General features: G+C 34.1%; 2 protein-coding genes across 2 annotated transcripts; one reads left to right on the top strand and one right to left on the bottom strand.

Annotated features, from left to right (window-relative positions):
- Positions 1–1,066: 1,066 nt before the first annotated feature.
- LOC147407271 (B3 domain-containing transcription factor VRN1-like) lies at positions 1,067–6,005 on the bottom strand. The gene is made up of 4 exons (XM_086435749.1): positions 5,545–6,005; positions 1,929–2,838; positions 1,636–1,769; positions 1,067–1,453 (listed from the first exon to the last, which is right to left on the bottom strand). The coding sequence occupies exons 1-4, from the start codon at positions 5,647–5,649 to the stop codon at positions 1,169–1,171; spliced, it is 1,434 nt and encodes a 477-aa protein (XP_086291875.1). The 5' UTR covers positions 5,650–6,005; the 3' UTR covers positions 1,067–1,168.
- Positions 6,006–11,147: 5,142 nt separating this feature from the next.
- LOC147407270 (uncharacterized) lies at positions 11,148–13,425 on the top strand. The gene is made up of 5 exons (XM_086435748.1): positions 11,148–11,423; positions 12,406–12,612; positions 12,746–13,049; positions 13,146–13,288; positions 13,393–13,425. The coding sequence occupies exons 1-4, from the start codon at positions 11,175–11,177 to the stop codon at positions 13,169–13,171; spliced, it is 786 nt and encodes a 261-aa protein (XP_086291874.1). The 5' UTR covers positions 11,148–11,174; the 3' UTR covers positions 13,172–13,288; positions 13,393–13,425.
- The last annotated feature ends 6,261 nt before the right edge of the window (positions 13,426–19,686 follow it).

Below are 19,686 nucleotides of genomic sequence, written 5' to 3'. Positions count from 1 at the left end.
CTGGGACAAACTATAGTTAGGATTAAAGATCTTGAAGATGATTGATTTTGGGGAGAAAATTCAAGTGTCCTTTTGTAAAGGTTGAAGAAATGGGCATTTAGATCAATTCTCATTAGTCTATAAGAAAAGACCCAAGTCAAGGGTCAATGTCATCGATTTAAGAATATAGGTTTCTCAAATGTTCACCAAAACAGTTATTCCCTTGACCTCGATCTTCTCTAATAGACTCTAATGGAAAATGAAATCATTACCCACGTCTGCATCCTGAAATTGAACACACTTTGAATTCTCTTGCATAAAAAATTGTTGTTCTAGACGTCAACCTTAAAGTTAATCTACTATATTCTTTAAATCTAAAGAATCAGATAAGATTTGTTTAAGTAAAAGATGATGAGATTTTTTTTTATGAAGGTTAAAGAGGTGTTCAAAATGATCGACTAAAGATGAGGTTAAATAGATCAAAATTAATTTGGTTAAGTCAAAAAGCTTGAAAATGACATGTTTTAGAAAGAAAAAGTATTTGATTTTTTTGTTAAAGGTTGAAATTGTATTTAGGTAGCTTTTTTAGTTTATAAAAGAAAATCAATGCCAAAGGACTCATGTCGTCAATTTGAAAACACAAGGGTATCTCAAATATTCACCAATTTGATAGAGGGAATGTCTCAATCATCCTAAAATTAAGGCGACAGGGGAAAGGGCAACACTTTGAAAAGATCTCATGAATTTGAAAATATAAGGGCTTCTCAAATATGTATCAAAATGTAGGTGGATGTCTAAAACCCATAAAAAGTAGAACACTATCACATGAGGTATCTAAATTATTCACCAAAACATACAAGAGTGTCTAAAATCTATCAAAAGAATTATGGGGGAAGGGCAAAAAGTTGAAAGTGGGGAGTGAGAGGGGTCAACCCATCGAAAACGGAGGGACATCTCAAACTTTAACGAAACTGTATAGGGGTATTTACAAAATCTAACTATAGTGAAGATTTCGACAACCCATGGCAGCGCAGCAGCCTCCCCAACTATGCAGTATGTACAGTTATTCAAACAACCAATTAAATGATTTAGTCACAAATAACCAAGGACATCATTATCAAAAAAAATGTAGCTTAAACGAAACTACTACGCGAGAAACGTTGCTCGATGTTTCAAAATTCACCCAAGTCTATTCTATTATCACAGCTTCTCCACTAGCATGCTGTACAGCATTTCCAACTACTCGGAAGATGGAAACTTTTAGCTCAAAAGGGCAAGACTTAACAAGCTCGAAGATGCAAACATCACCTTCTTTCAAATGATTTTCCAACACAAATTCCTTCCAACCGCCGAGTAGCTTACAACTTTGCGATGCGCTACATCGTGCATACCATGTTCTTCCATCTAACACACGGAGAATGATAGTCTGAACTCTTTCTTTGATATATCTCTTGGCAAAGCACGATGGGACATTCTGCACAAGTAGGAAAAGGCACGTCTTAACATTTACAATAAATCTGAGAGAATTTGAATATTTCACACTCCAGCTTTGTGATGGAACTTCTGTCCATGACAAAAGATCTCATTGGTAGCATTTATTGAACACTCACCTAAAAAAAGGATTGCTAAAAGATTGTTTTTTCAAGTAATGCTCACCAATATAAAAAAATTAGACACATAGGAGGGCCGCATAGTAACCATGCAGAAAGGATTCTCAGACCGAAATCCTCTGGCCGCTACAATCGCACTACCTTTTTCCTGGGTTGCCACAGGCGTCATTGCGACAGACACTGTAGAATGCGAACTATAAGGAACAGGTGTATAAAAATCAAATTCTTTTTACATGGAAAATTATAGATATTGTCCATCAGTACTTCTTAGTTTATCTACTGAAAGATGAGAAGAGTATCTGTAGGCAAGGAAAGAGCAAATGATTTGAAAATACTAACGAGGTTCAACTCCTTTGTTTCTGGGTACTTTCTTGGAACAATGTGACTCAACTTTGCCCGTCTTAGAATTTTTAAGTTGGCTTCCATTTAACTGATCACCAATACACTGAAAAGGTGGAGTCAATGCCAGTGAATGGTCCATGTTTTTAGTTGGATACTGGTTGACATTAGTAGTCCTACTTGATGAAGACTTGGGTGTCGTGAACATGGTAGGTTCATTGTTGCTTGAAGAATCAGTATCAACCAAAACCACTTCAAAATTCTTCTCAAGCATATAGTTGGATACTTCACGTTTTTTCTTTTCAACTTGAATTGATTCATTCCCGTCAGGCAATATGCCCGTCTTCCCCGCATATTCCTCTTGTTTCATTTTATTCCGAGCAAGACAACTGGGGTTAGAATTTGGGTTTTCCAAATGAGCAGAACTCCGTTTTCTCAGTTCCCGAAATCCTGAGTCAGCATCAGAAGTTGCCATAGTTCTCTTTTCTGCAATGGACCTAAGAAAGTAGTGACGTCGTGCACGAGCTGGAGCAGGAGCTCGGTGTGGAGGAGAATCAGTCAAGATTTCCACCGAGTCTTCTTCTTGGCTTTCTACATTAACAGCTTCACCACACCCTCTTTCATGATTGGGTTCCTCCAAATCAACAGAACTGAGTGGATACTCTATCTCACAAGCACTCATATCAAATATAACAACATCAAAACAGGAATTCCCGTCATATCTAAAAACCAAAAAATGGCCAACAGATATTGAATGATAATCTATGAATTCCTGCAAACCATTCCAGAACCAAACTTGATTTTCAGCTTCTTTTAATTCTACATGCCAGACTTTACCACTGGGAACATTGAGGACTGCAACATCAGACAGATCCTTTCCAAACTTCCTAATAAACTTTTTAGGGATCCCCTGTAAGGTAAAAAAAGGGTTAGCAAGAAAAAGTAGATAGCAAAAAAGACAATTCCTTTCATGGCTTTGTAGTCCTAATTGGTTGTTTCTGCAATTGTGGCTTCCATAAATTCAAAAACTTATCCTTTGTTTTTGGATTTTATTAAAGACCAGCAGGTTAATTTGTTGGTTATCCAATGTGGTATGGATGGGTGGACCTCTCAATTGGATTCGAACCCAAATGACAAATCAATGTGATTAGTGATTCACAGTGATTTTTTGGCTTGGGTGCCTCGTCCCCGAATAAAAACCATAATAGTGACATCCTATATGTAAATATTTTATAATGTTTTATCTTTTCCATTTGTTTAGGAATTATCAGAAACATCAATTTTTTTGGGAGGATCGTAAGGCCTGCTTTTAACGAGATTAGTAACTCGTTGACCTTTTTCTAATGAGATAGTAAATCTCATTAACTTGGAAAGGATTTTCTAAGTCCTATAAAATTAAAACATGAGCCCCATATAAACTATAAACAACAACAATTAAACCTTTGCTTTCTTCTCTCCTCCATCCACTGTGTAAGTTTTTAGTGCGCCTGCTTGACGCGGAAATGGTGCAGTTATAACCATGAAGAACTTCATAGACGAAAGGATAGACAACTTGGTCATACAAATCTTTTTGTTGGAATGTGGGGGCCAAATAACTACATGAAATTTATCCACAAATAGTAAATCATTCTTGATAAAAAGAAGTTCCAATTCTACCAAATCAAGATAACTACAAGAGTTCCTTTTTTAATTTTTTGAACTATATAAAAAAGCCCAAGTTTCAAACCGTATAAAATTCAAAGGTTCTATCAATCTGTTTGTTGGCTATGTTCTGAATTGAGAATGCTTCTCGTCTATTTGTTGCAGGAAATAACCACAATTGTATTGACCCAAATCTCATCTTCACTTAAAGGCCTAGAAATACAAAACAATTTTACCAAAGACGCAGATAAATAAAACTACCCCAATTAAGAGAAATTTGAATAAAAATCTGATTTTTTTCCCTTATCAACCATTGAGAAAAACCTGAACATTCACTAATTTACTTTTACTGTGCTTATTATTCGAATTCTCATCACTTAATCGTACATCTCTTTTAACCTTGTCAATTGACTGTGGAGACGGCAAAAGGGAGACTAGTCCTCCTCTCCTTTGTTGTTGCGACTGTGAAGAAGAATCCATAGCTAAAATTTTTGATCTTTTGTTTACCACATCAAAGAGTGAGAAACCATTTTAAAAATTAGTATCTATCCAAAACACTCTAAAATTTCAAAAAGGAAATTTTAAGTATTGACATATAGGAAATTTTTAAGTGTTCTGATTTGAAACTAATTTTTGAAATGGTTTCTCCCTCTTTGATCATTCCTATGGCAGGAAAAGATCAAAAAATTTAGCCATAGATTCTTCCTCATAGTCACACCAACAGCAGCAGAGGTGATGAGGACTGATCTCCCTTACGATGTCTCCACAATCAAGTGACAAGGTTACAAAAGATGTGCGATTAAGGGATGGGAACAGGTGAGGGGAAAAACTCAGATTTTTATTCAAATTTCTTCTAATTGGGATAGAACATAACCAACAAACAAATTGATAGAACATTTGCATTTAATAAGGTTTGAAATTAGGCATCTTTATTTAATTTGAAAATAAAAAATCTTATAGTGAATCTTGATTCGGTAGAATTGAAACAAAATTATGTCAATAAAGGTTTACCATTTGTGGATAAATTTCATTTCAGTATTGGTCCCACATTCCAACAAAAAGATTTGTATGACCAAGTTGTCTCTCCTATTTTCTATGAAGTTCTTGATAATTATATTGCAACTTTTTTGCTTATGTTAAAACAAGTACAAAACTTATGAAATTGAAAAGATAAGAGAATAAAGCAAAAGTTTTATTGGCATTGTTTATAGTTTATAAGTGGCCTATGTTTTAACTTCATATTACTGATGTCATTAAAAACAAGTCAACGAATTTTACTAATATCATTAAAAACATGCCTAAAAATCCTTAAAAAAATTAAAAATAAAAATAAAAATTAATGTTTTTATAGTTCGTAAACAAATGAACATATAGGATCTCATTATAATGGTTTGAATCCTACTGAGAGGTCCACCCGTCCAAGATCCAAGATGACTCACCAAATCTCAAACGAGTCATGTAAAGCCCTGCTTTTTCAACAACTTCTAAATTTCTTGATTTCCCGTCTTAAAATGGAAACAGAGCCGCTCGTCCATCATCTTAGGGTATGTTTGGTAACACTTCTGAAGTCTGAAGTCTAGTTTCTATTTTCTGAAATCTGGAATCTGACTCCCTCGTTGCTTTACGTTTTCTTTGCAAAATTAAGGTTTCTAGAGTCAAAATTTTCCTGGTTTAATCCCAAAAACAGAATTACAGTTTCTGTTTTTAACTGATTAACAAAACATTCGGGTTATCGGATGGTTTCTTAATTTGAAGGAAACCCTACTCTGTAATAGGTCAGAGAAAAAATTAAAAAAAAAAAAAAAAAAAAAATTGGTTGTTTGTGGAAAATCTAATAAATTTTATGAATATTTTCCCTTAGAAAGCCTTCTCTCGCTCTCCCAAACGAGTGAGAAGATGAAACTTTATCATCATACTGTAAATCAATAAAAATAAAAATAAAACAGAGAAAGAGAAGGGGAGAAAGAATGCTTACGAGGCGTCCATCTTTAATAACTGAAGAATGGATTATCTTGAAGAAGTATTGACACTTATACTTGGAGCGCTGAGAGCATTCTTCGAGTTTCTTTGCTTGACGCATTGTTTCGAACAATGTAAATCCAAGGTAGGTTTTCTAGCGTTTTAAAGCGAAATATCAGATGGAGAGCGAAAGATACGGAGAAGAAGACGAAGCGTTTTAGAGCGAAAAATTAGATGGAGAGTAGAGATACCGATGACAAGAAGAAGAAGAAGAAGAAGAAGATCACGATTCTTCTTCTTTCTTCATTTTGTTTTATTGCCTCTGAAATTTAGAAAATTTGGTAAAAAGCTACCAATGAGAAGAGCGAGTACAGACTACAGAGGAAATTTTGGTAAATCTCTATTTTTATTTTTTTTCTCTCACTAGTTCGATAAAAGAAACTGAGATATTCTGTCGCACTACTCCAGCCTCCAGGATGGTAACGCTATTCGAAGTCCCTTGTGTTGGCCCATTTTGTATCCAGCGATTCACATAATTTACTTGGCAAAATTAACAGAAATTTTCTTTTCTAAATAGAAGACACGTCCACAAATCACTCTACAACATCACCTTTTCATAACAGCGTCTCACTTCATATGTAAATTATCATAGTATTAAACACATATCTTGGGGTGCATTTAGTAAAAGTTGTTGTGGCAATAAAATTTCTTTTTTTTTTCATAATTAAAGAGTCATCCTAGAGTGACTTCTTAATTAAATGATTTGATCAAATTTCCCATCTAACTTGATGGACTTCTTTGACAACTTAGTAAATTGAGTTCATTCACATAAAAGTTGTGGAGGGTATTTTTTGAAAAAAAAAAACAGTGAAATGTGACAATCTCAAGACAACTTAACTGAGCGTCCGAATCACGAGACAACATAGTCAAATGTCCAAATCAACAGAGAAAGAAGAAAGGTTGGTCGTTGCCTTCAATCGAACTCCAAAGGTCTATAATTGAAGTTTGGGAGTTTCAAATCCCTTAAAATAAGGAGTTTAATTGTATTGTGGGAATCAAGGAAAGTCCCTAATCGAATGGAACCGCTCAAACTGAAATCAAGGAGAAAATCTAGGAAGAATCAAGGAACGAAACCTCTACAAATACAATAGGTACAAGGCACTAAAAGATATGCAATATTTTTTATAAAAAATAAAAATAAGAGAAGAGATACTATTTATTGTACGAAATCTAAACTTGAACATTGGAGAGGTGTTGTTGCAAGCACACCCAAGAGCACGAGGAGATGAGGCATCGTTATAGATCTCAAGGTAGTGCAAGTTTTTCCATCTACAAAAGTCAAAGGAAGTTTTTTAATATAATTGGTTAGTGGAATAATTAATAATAGATGCTCCTAAACAAGTTATTGTTAATATACCACATCCTTCGAAGGGCTATGATCACAAATCATGGTTTCTCTACCCCATAAATCAGGGTAATGGAAGATTTCTATTGATCGAATCCTCTTCTAACAGGTCATTTAGGTCAGTTTCTAGGTCAAGGCAAAAGTACTTAAATCAAATGCTTATAAATTGAACATCTAATGATATTTATAGAATAGGTCTACCATGGTGTAAAGGACATTCATAGGTCAAGTGACAAAAAAAAGTTTCAACATAGAGAGAGATAGACATGGAAGTAGAATTAAATATTTATCCAAGGACTTGGTGCAAGCCGCCAAACTCCGATAGGGCCTACCAAGTTTTTTTTTCTTTTTTCAGGATAAAGCTTCCCAAGCAAGACTTAGGTTGGGACGACTTGACTTTATGTTGGGTTGGGCATCAATCCAAAAAATCAGGTTTGCTCGAGACGAGTTTCAAAAGCCAAACTTCGATTGGGCCTATTAAGTTTTTTTTTTTTTTTTCTTGGGATCAAGCTTCCCAAGCAAGACTTAGGTGGGATGACTCGACTTCAGGTTGGGTTGGGCATCAATCCAAAAACCAAGTTGGCCTAGGTCGGGTTTTAAGTTCATTACCTTCTTTTTTACTTTTATCCCTATATTTTTATTTAGTGTGTGTTTAAAGTTATCATGTGTTTTATATATGAGTAGAGTTGGTCAGTACCTGCAGCACGAGCATCCTCTTTAAGGTTAAGGAGAGTAAAAATGAAAAAATAATAAAGTTGAAGGGGGTAAAAGAGGAAAGACAATAAAATTAGAGGAATATTATTACCAAAAAAAATGGGAAAGGGATGAGAAAATAGACAATGAAGTTGAGGGGCTAAGAAAAAATTTAATAAAATGAGTAAGGTGGACCCCATGGATGAGACTTCTATCACTCACAAAATGGTAGTAAAGTGGGTCTTATAATTATGTTTTATTATATAGACTAGAGTTCAAGCATGGGCATCTTCTTTCAAGTTAAGTGGAGAAAAAAGTCGAAAGAGGGATTATAAAAAAAAATTGAAGTTAAAGGATAAGAAATGAAAAATAATAAAATGAACTAAAGGGATAAAAGAGAAAATAAAGTAAAGTTAGATGGGTAAAGGGAAAATAAAATAAAGTAAGTACCACAAAACTATAGCTTGTTGGAAAGTTGATCCCTTTCAAGACTATAGAGGATGGGACAATTATCCCCCCATACAATTGGGAACGAATCCTTTGTAGTGCAAATCACTATAATTCTTTGTAGCACTCTCTTCAAAGATGAAAGAGAGCCATATCATGAAATAATAACTTCTTAGCAATCTTGTATTCATGATTTAGATATTTTTTAAAGGTTTTTTGGGATTGTTCAAAGTCTTTAAAAATGAACGGTCATTGACCCCCCCCAAACACACACATGCAAATTTTTAACAGTGGGATTCTAGTATTTTACTGATGTGGCGCTCTTTGAACCGTTAAAATTGCGCTATGGAAAGTTACAAGGATTTTGTTCTATAAAGGATCCGCTCCCTATACATGTAGCAAAGTGGGTCCTAGAATTGTGTTTTATTATATATATTGCACTATTTCGGATGTTATAATAATAGTATATCTTTATTATTGTAATAAGAGAAGGCGAAATAAAAGTGGTTCGATACCAAAATTTGGATCTCACAAATGCCCCTACATTTACATTTAAACTAAAATATAACCAAGTTCATTTTGGTATTAAAAAAAAATAATCAAAAAGACTATTACCCCTGACCCGCCACGTTGGTTGGTTTTTAAATTATAAAATTTTTGATACATAATCTTAAAAACCCTTATAATTAATATTTTAAATTATAAAAAAGCCCTTTTGATACATGTGCTTGTGCATATGCCTTCTAGTATATATTTTAAAAAGAGAAAAATTATGGAGATTCTATTACCATGCCAACTTTTGCTAATGTCACTCCAATGCATATGTAAATCACTAAAAAATTAACATACATCTTGGGGTGGCATTAACAAAAATTAGTAAGTAATAGAAGTTTTCAATAATTAGGCGTGGTGATGAAGTTAAAAAAAATAAAATAAATGAGAATAGTTGGAAGAATGAATTATTAAAAATGCTATAATTCAATCATTAAAAACAAGAATAATGATTTTCTAACCAGAAAGTCTTCACTTGGTCAATACTCGATTGACGTGTTACGGACACGGAATCATAGATTTGTTTCCTTGAGATACACCAATGCAAATCCCCATAAAATGTGCATGTGTGTATTATGAGGAAACAGATCTATGATTCTGTGTTCGTAACACGTCATCTAAGGATTGACTGAGTGAAGACTTTCTAATTAGAATATCAACACTCATAAAACAATTCAATAATTATAAATATCATGTCAAGCGTCTCACGGTTTAGGTTTTAAGACCACCACAATGGGTTAAACATTCATGATAGATAGCTGCTATTGTCACACCAATTTTTGCTAATGCCTCCTATTTTGTGCAATTTTTCGGTGATTCACATAAGGATTGATGTGGCATTAACAAAAGTTAGTGTGGAAATAATATCTCTCTTCATGATATTATGGATGGACAATATTGTGCCACATGGCCTTTGGTTGGATAACTAACCAACTCCTTGGCTTATAGGATCATGGCATCAACAAATAAAATGCCGATCCTAAAATCAAGGTAGCCACCATAGATGGGATGAATCAGAGAATCTGTACCCCAAATGTCAGTCATATTCACGAATATTTGATTCTTTCTTCCTTCTTTTCCGATTGTAACTATAAAATCAAGAGAGCTTACGGTTCGGAGGCATATCTCTTGCATTTTTATTGAAAAAGTGTCGACCTATTTGCACCAACCAAAAAGATAAATTGCACCCACTTACTCTTCGTATCCACTTTAATTTTAAAATAACTATTTGTAAATTCATTCATTGATTTCTTTAATAATATCAAAAAGATTTTTCTTTTTTTCTCTCTCTCACTCTCCTTTCTTTTTCTTCTGTGCATTTAAAATTACACTACAAAAACGGCGTCTTTTTGCGGCAGAACGTTAACGGTATTTTCAAAAAGTCGCCTCTAATTGTTAACCAACAACGGCGGTTCCAACATAATCGCTGGGTATACCATAAGAATAACGGCGTTTCCATAAAAATACCGTTAATTAATTTGATTAATTTATTCAATTATAGAAACGATTTAGCGGCGGTTATGATGTGCCGCTAATACGCCAGAAACAACAACCGTTTATGCATAACCGCTGGTAATACCCTCAAAATAACGGCGGTTTTATACAAACGCCATTAATTAGTTCGATTAATTTATTAAATTATAAAAACGATTTAGCGACGGTTATGATGTACCACTAATACGCAGGAAACAACAGCAGTTTATGCATAACCGCTAGTAATACCATCAAAATAACGGCGGTTTTATACAAACGCCGTTAATTAATTCGATTAATTTTTAAATGTATTTAAAACGATTTAACAGCGGTTGGTATTTGTCGCTATAGATAGGAAACAACGGCCGTTTCTAAATAATCGCTGGAAATACAATAGAAATAACGACGTTTTTAAAAAATGTCGTTAATCAATTCAATTAATTTTTAAATGTATAAAAAACTATTTAACGGCGGTTATGTTGTGCCGTTAATACATAAGAAACAATGGCAGTTTCCACAAAACCGCTGGGAATACTAAACAAATAACAGCGGTTCTATTCAAATGCCGTTAATTAAATAGATTAATTTTTAATTGTATTAAAAATGAGTTAACGGCGGTTGTGATGTGCTGCTAATACTAAAGAAACAACGGCAGTTTTATAGAACTGCGGGTAATACTTATAAATAACGACGTGTTTATAACCGCCGTTAATTTGATCGAATATTTTATATATACATCTATTAAAAGATTTAACGGCAAGCATAAAGTGCTGCTAATACACAAAAAGCAACGGCAATTTTGTGAAGCTTAGCTAGGAATATGCATGGTGTTGGAGACTAGTTTATGTTGAACCAACTATGTATTTTGTGGTATCTCCCATCATGTTCTTCCTTCAGAAAGGTTATTATTGTTTTGGCTTCAGACTCAACCTCTTTCTTATTATGTATCTTTTTTCATTGAGATTAAAGATTGGAATCACCATGTATGGAAAATGCAACAACAATGTACAATTTACGTACTTAAATATGCCACTTTTTTATATGGAAAACTCCTACTATTTGCCGTTGCTTGACCAATGATCCAGGTTGAAGTGAAAGTTGATGACTCGAGGAAAGTGTCCAAGGAGGGTGTGCTTGCCAATTTTTCCATTGAGGCTATAGTATACGACTCTGGGAAGTGGTTTGAATGTGATGGAAACATTAATCTGCTTTCATCTGATGCAGCTCATATGGAACTAATTCCATCCCCTAATGCAAGGCTTGGTTTTCATGGATACGTACTTGGGGGGAGACTGGAAATGCCTAAGCTTTGGTCTGCAGAGCAGGTGGAATCTTCCCTAATTTAAATTCTCTTTTATCATTTTAAGCAATACTTTGTAAAATATATTACTTTAATATTATATAAAGGGTAGTTGGATCAGAATCATAAGAATTGGTGAGGTTTCCATGTCTTCTTAATAAAGGTTAGATAACAACTATCAACCTGTCATAAAGAGTACATGGCGAGTGCATTGCTGTGACATTCTCTTGATCACATAGATATTATTTATTTTACTATTGTTATATCCAAGTGTTCTGCTATTTCCCAACCACCTGAACAAAGGAATAAAATCTTTTGTACTTATAAGCTATGTGACAGAGGCATGTGCATGTATGTTGATGGCTGACATTGATGCAAGTATGAGACACTCTGACCCATAACAGATAAATCATATAGTTCCATATACCAACCAACTATAATCGACCATAGTTCCATACAATCATTCAGCCATGGTCCATAGTTCAGCACAACCAGAATTTTAGAAGGAAAGATCCTAGAATTTTGATTCCCATGCTTCCATGTGGGCTCTTCCCTATTTCTTCCCTCCCCTTTTTATCTAACTACCTCCTCTCACCATTTCAAACAAATAAGAAACCAAAAGGGGGAAGAATAGACCAAAAATAAAAGAAAATACAATATTTTAAATGTCCTGTTAAGAAAAAGGAGGAAAATGAGTTTACGAGTGCTTACTTCAAAGGCTGAGTTAAACTTTGATTAATAAGGCGTAGGCACAAAGGATGCACCTCAAGGCACGTGTTGTAAGCATTGGTTCAGAACAGATATCTTATTTTGGTTCGTTAATGTTATTCGAGTGTTCCTTTGTTTGTGTTTCCTTCATAATTTCATGGTTGTATTTCATCTCTTGCCCAATGCATTTGATTTGACCTTTTGCAACCATGATTTAGTTTCCCTTATGAAAGCAATTCTTGTCTTGAGACTTGCCTGTTTGCAATTCTTGTCTTGAAAGCAATTCTTGTCGTGAACAGCCAAACTTGTACACTATTGTTATCATCCTCAAAGATGCATCTGGCCAGCTAGTTGATTGCAAATCGTGCCAAGTAGGCATACGACAAATATCAAAAACCACAAAGCAACTCCTAGTTAATGGGCATCCGGTGATAATACGAGGTGTCAACAGACACGAGCACCATCCATGTCTAGGAAAGACAAATGTGGAGTCCTGCATGGTTAAGGTGACATCTTTTACTTTTTTACCTGTTCTTCTTTGTGAGTAATTTTTTCTGCACGCCATATAACCTATGCAATCGAGTGAAATGATTCTATATTAGCATTTGTTGAGATTTCCATGTATTGTTTTGCTTGTAGGATTTGGTTTTATTTAAGCAAAACAATATCAACGCTGTGAGAAACAGTCATTACCCCCAACATCCGCGATGGTATGAGTTGTGTGACTTATTTGGTGTCTACATGATAGATGAAGCCAATATTGAGACCCATGGTTTTGATCTTTCTCGACATTTCAAGCATCCCACATTAGAACCGATTTGGGCTTGTTCTATGCTAGAGCGTGTCATAGGCATGGTGGAGAGGGACAAGAATCATGCATGCATTATTTCCTGGTCATTGGGAAATGAGTCTGGATATGGACCTAATCATTCTGCTTTAGCTGGTATCAGATTCTTTTTATCATTCATTATCGTTTTTGTTCTATTTATTTGGTTATTGTTTGACAAATTTTTTAACTAAAGATTAGATTCGAGTAAAGGACCCATCAAGGTTATTACACTATGAAGGAGGTGGATCCAGAACCACATCTACAGATATAGTCTGTCCCATGTATATGCGTATCTGGGACATAGTGAAGATCGCCAAGGATCCAACCGAAACTAGACCACTAATTTTGTGCGAGTATGTTTCTTTTTCTATGTTTGCGATAACAGTGCATGCACTCTACCTGGTTATATAATTTTATTTCTCTACATGCTGACAGTTGAGTCACAACTCCATTGCAGGTATTCACATGCAATGGGGAATAGCAGTGGAAATATTCATGAATATTGGGAAGCAATTGATAGCACATTTGGTCTTCAAGGGGGATTTATATGGGAGTGGGTTGATCAGGTGAATTAATCTCTTAAATCCTTTAGAACATGCAGTAGCAAGACTTACTTTTTTTTCGACTCCCCTTTCCAGAGTTGTGGTCCCTAAAAGGCCAAAGTTGGTAGGTGCACTGCCTGAGTATACTGTTCCTTTGTAGGCTAAACCAAATAAGACACTATAATCACACCCTTTCTCACCATTGATTTGGCACATTTTTGCAGCCAAACACCCCCTTGTGTTCTACCCATCTTTATGGTATTAGGATCTGAATCCAACCACAAGCCCCTTGAAACTTGGAGACCTAAACAGGTTGACTAATGAAGATTTTGCAACGAATTTTAAAGACTTAGTACTGTCAGTAAAATTTAACGAATCACGTGAAAAGCTCATTATATCCCTTTAAGCATGGTCTACTTTTCTTTTGGTCTTCAAAGAAAATTGAGTTTCTTCTGTGTTTTGCTAGTAAGGATACTATTAAACTGGAGGCATTTACAGATCTTTTTTTTCCAATGGTGTTCAAATGTTTTTTGTTGATGATAATTGACCAAAAAAGGTTCATTTGAGAGCTATCCAGTAATTTCAAATATGCCACAAACTACAAGTACCTTTTAGTAGGTTAGCCCCATATTAAATATTCACACAAATGCAATATTGGTAATATATAGATGCCATATTGTTTGCATAATAATTCATTTAAACTGGAACCTGGGATACTCTAGCATTTTTATGTCAGGTTCATTATAGAGGATGCATATTTCAACGAAGTAAAATTTGCAATTTTTAATCACATTTTTTGCTGATGTCATTACTCATGTACTAAATATGTCTATCAATCAATAAAGATTTTAATCAGGGACAACATACTCAAGGTACATTCATATTTCTCTTATTTGTTAAACTTCTCCAAACATGTGAATATCATTACAACTGCCAAAGAGATGCATTTTTTTGCAGATAACGAATGCAAACTTTTTTGAGATAACACATGCATTGGAGTTTAGCTGGATTGTTCATGGGGATGGTCTCAGCCTTGGATCTGGGGTACTCTCTCTTCCAGCAATAGAACCCCAAAGCAGTTATGATATTGAATGGGAATTGTCTCCATGGTATCCTCTATGGTCATCATCTTCTGCAGCGGAAATACTTTTAACATTCACCAGAAAACTTTTGTACCCCACACGCTGGGTTGATGCTGGTCACGTCGTCGCTTCGACGCAAGTCCAGTTACTTGCCAGAAGAGAATGTCTTCCCTATGTATGTGCTGTTCTCATTACTTAAATAGATGTTTACAATTAAGGTTATAAAATTTTCATATATTGTTTACAGATTATGAGTGTAATGCTTTCTTAGTTCTCAAAATGGTAGATACTTCTTTGCTTGGTGAATGTCTTGGTGATACCATCAGGGTGAGCAAGCAACACTTATGGGAAATAAACATGAATGCACAACGGGATTGATCGAGAGTTGGAAGGTAGTTTTTAATATTGAATTTTGTTACTCTGTTTCATCTGCATGTTCCCTTACATTACTAAAGAGGGCTTCAAATAATGCAAATCTTTGATCCATGTCCAAAAACTGTAATTGACTTGTTTTGACGTTCTTCTGGTATGAGAAATTTATGTTGTAGGCATGCAATATCTTATTCTTGACATATACTCTCTGCCAAAAAAAAAATCATCTCCCTAAAATTAACATCCCATCTTGATTTTATGCAAGTGTTTCCTTTTTCTTTCAGCCAAAATTCATTATTATGTCCTATTTTCTATGTAACAAGGACACTTATAGGGTTTTGATGTGTATGACTTGTATCAACATGTGTACACATCCCAACACACTCTTAACACGAAGGTAGTGCCACCCTGTATGTTAATGATTTCTATACATAGAGTTAGAGTAATTCATCTTCCGTATATTAATTTCTTACCTTGGTACACAATCAAGGTTTGATTATGTAAATCTACTTTTATTAAGTTATTATGATATATATATAAAGGTTTTCTTGTACTTATCATACATTCCTTATTTGTATTTGAGGAAAAAAAAAACTTCTGAATAAAATGTTATTATTAATGCATTTGTACAGCCACAAATGTGTCAGCTTCTCCAACTTCTCAAAGGTGCCGTATCTTACACCTTCATTCACATGCCAAACACTGACACACGTCCATGTCCTTGTTACCTAGATAACATAAATAAGCATCCTTTCTTGCACTTGGGCATTCTTGACCGGCCTCAGGACATCAATTTCTAATGTACAATAAAAATGGCAGGTTGAAGGAGCTCCTGTGATAAATAAAGGCATACTCCCATGCTTCTGGCGTGCACCTACTGACAATGAAAAAGGTGGAGATGCAAATAGCTATGCTTCCAAGTGGAAGGCTGCCCTTCTCGATAACTTATTCTTTCATACCGAAAGTTGCTCCATACAGAATATGACAGATCATATCGTGCAAATTGCAGTGGTCTATCTTGGTGTCCCACGAACTTTTTTTGGCCAAGCACCATGACCTTTAAATTTATTTATTTATATATATTTTTTTCCTTTTATTAATGAATTTCATCTCTCCATCTATTTTTGGTGCTGGTTGGCTTAAGTGGAGGTGCGCTTTTGAGAGTTCTATTTTTTCATATCAGGTTACATCATATGCTCATGGTGCACCAGACTTGCTGGGCATTTAGATTGATGCAGCAATAAATCCTGGTTAGTGGATGTTTTCAACTTTATTTTTCACATATTTGAAATAATCTAGTGCCATTGCACCATAACCTTTATTTTTCACATATTTGAAATAATCTGCATCCAAGAAACTCTCAGAACAAAGCAAGGCAAGTAATTCCCTTGTTAGGCTTCTGAATACGGATTCAAAAAGGAAAGCGGAATCAATTTTGCTGAAGCTCTGAGATGATAATGAAGACAACATTATTCATTCTGCTTAAGCCAATTGGTTTAAACCACTTGTTAATCGGCTTGATCAAGGTTTGAAGCTCCTTTCCCATAAAATTTGGAGTTAAAATTTGTCGATTTCATAGTTGTTAATTATGAACCGAAAATTTCAGATTCAAGTTTCTATTGAATTAAAAAGAATTCATTACTTGCAACGTAGTTTACTCATTCAAAGATTTTTCAATAGTGGCATAAAGTATAACACAACGGGTGCCCCGTGCTCTCATAAATGTTGTAATCTATTATTTTTCTCCATGACAGTCCATTGTTCTTCTTGATGCCTTCATTCAATATTCGACTTGTATTTCCCAAATCATTTGTTAAAAATCTAATGGCTTTGATTGTTTGTTGTTGTTTTCTAATTGTAGTTTTATGTTCCCACCACACACTTTCTTTTTTGCTTATATAATTTTTATTTCAGGTTAACTATTTATGAGTACATGGAGGTGTGTCCCATACCAAATGTTCTACATTGTTGAAGTGTGTCCCATACCAAATGTAAAGGAATCTCGCAGCATTACTTGGAGGTGTTGCAAGAGCCATGGTATTAGTAGGAATTGTAATTAAATTTTATGGTTCTGCCCATCTCATAGAAAGAGCATTTCAAGAACTTCTGAGACAGGTTTCTCTGATTCATCCCTTCAAGGTAGTGTTGCATGTGCAACTACATTGCCTTTAAGAGGATAAGGAAAATTTCAAGTTTATTGAGTTTATAAGAATTTTTCAACTACATTGCTTTTTGTTTTTTTTTTTTTCTGGTTATTTGCAGCAGGAAGAAACATCAAGGTTGAGTTGTCTTTGACAGAAGCAAGATTGTTGCAAATAAAAAGTGAGTTGGTGCACCTACTCTGGAATTTGCAACAGAGATAATAAACACCTTGGATGCTTTAAAACTATTGACAGTTATCTAAGGACTTCACAAGATATAAGCATTGCATATTAGCAAGTTGATGCAGTATTTATTATTCTAAGTCCTTTTTAGTATGAATAAATTTCAAATTCCCCTTAAATTTCAAGTTGATGTGGCTTGATCATTTTTCTTTCTTACAAATTAATCCTTCGTACTTTTTTCATATTGTATTGGCAAATTTGCCAATGGTGATCTTTTTTTTTCCTTGAATTCCATAAATTTTCATTCCTGCTTTTTTTTTTTTTTTTTTTATATTTTGTCTTAGATGATTGAGACTATTTCCTATCAGGTACGTTATCTCTCATCCATTCGGCATCGGAATCTCATCAGTCTTTTGGGTTACTGTCAAGAAAATGGACAACAAATACTTATCACTGAGTACATTCCCAAGGGAAGTATTTCCAGTCACTTATATGGTAATAATTTGTTCACTTATTCTCTTTTATTAGAATATGGACGATCGTTTGTGTGATTCTAAAATGCTAAGATTAATCCAGGTGATATAGTTTCAACTGTGGCTGTTCACTTATCCAACTGTTTGTTGGTTATTAATTATTGTTTGTTTGTTTGTTAGAGGCATGTACGGCAATTTTTTTAAATATTAGTAATACTATTACCGACGGTTTCTTAAGCGCCCCCCTAATACTAATTTTACCGGCGGTTTTCTCAGAAAATGCTATTAATATTGCATATTATCGGAGGTTTTAAAGCGCCTCTAATACAGAATTTGACGGCGGTTTCGAAAATGCCGTTAATATATTATATAAGCCTCTAAATACAGCATTTAATGGCGGTTACAAAAAATGCCGTTAATATATTATATTACCAGCAGTTCTTAATTCGCCTCTAATACATTATTTTAGTGGCGGTTTTCGATAAGCGCCGTCAAATTGTATAACCGCCGGTAAAAGAAAATACACGTGGATGAAAAAATTGTATCGGTACTTCATAACCGCCGGTAATTAGTTATAAAACCGCTGGAAAAACTATAGTATTACTGGCGGTTCTATAACCGCCATTAAAAACGCCGCTATAACTTTCCCTGACACCAAAATTGCCCTTGATATATAATACCGACGGTTCTTTATCATATTGAGGCGATTTGAAAACGCCGGGGAAGACCGTTTATTTTGTAGTGTTATCTCAATGATGATTTTAAGATTTGATCTTACTTATTTTCTTATCCTAACACTTCACATGAAAAAGTATTGTTCGATAGATACTTACCAAATCGATTTTATAATGTTTGATGGAAAGGTTTTTTTCAATATATTTACCTACTAAATCTATCTGCAAATATTATGTAGAATACCTACGGAATGTTTTAAATGAAGTTTAGTCTGAACTTACTGAACAAAATTTGTCAAAAAATCTCTGAGTTTTTCGATTCAAAATCGTCATTTTGAGATTTTAATAATGATTTTTTTTCCATCTTTCTTAATGACTAAATGCAAAAAAGTAAAAAAGAAATTTCCAAAAAGTTAGATAACTTGAAAAAAAAATCTAAAACCTAATCTCTAGTGATTCAACCTCTCACAAAACTCATAAGAAAATGAAGAAGAAGAAAAAGAAAAGGAAGGAAAGAAGAAAAAAATGAAGTGGGTTTTAGATTTTTTGTTCGATAGGTGATGATGTGTGCAAGAAGCAATAATGAAGAGTAAAATGATAATTTGATTTTTTTCTTACAAAAATCACTTAAGTAGGTGCAATTCGTCATTTTGGTGTGTGCAAATAGAGCAATCCATTAAAAAAACTCTATTCCTTTACAAGTTTGATACTCAACAAATCTTAGAGTGGGATCTACACTTTTTCAAAGGATTAAATACATGTAATACCCTGAGTTTTTTATTCTTTTCGAAAATATGAGAAGATATAATAGATACTTAGTTGATAGATATTTAATTTTTGTTAAAGATACGGGACCCAATCCAAAGTTTGTATAGTAAAGAAATACTTTCTTTACTAATTTCGTAAGAAAAGTTTCTTTACGCATCATTTTACAACATTCAAAAACATGATATGATGCCACAAGGCTGTAGATGACAAGATTATAGGAACTTAAACAAAATTAATTTTCATCGTTGAAATTTAATTTTAAATTTGTGAATTCGATAGATGTCCATTTTCAACATATTGGATCAAGCTTAAATTATTTATTTATTTATTTTTTTTAATCTTTGTTCTATGATGAAATCTAAAAAAGTATGTGGTGTTGGGCCAACACCATTTGGGCCAACAACTCTTGGTAAGATTAAAGATCTTCTTAACATAGTTAGGATATTATGGTTCACAAGGAAAGGTTTGTTGAGTAACAAACTTGATAAATTATGGGAGTTTTTGTAATAAAATTGC

This window comes from Akebia trifoliata, chromosome 3 (assembly GCF_017979445.1).
Source record: "Akebia trifoliata isolate Shusen 1 chromosome 3, ASM1797944v1, whole genome shotgun sequence".
In the NCBI taxonomy this organism is placed as follows: Eukaryota; Viridiplantae; Streptophyta; class Magnoliopsida; order Ranunculales; family Lardizabalaceae; genus Akebia; species Akebia trifoliata.
This window is presented reverse-complemented; position numbering and strand designations above follow the sequence as displayed.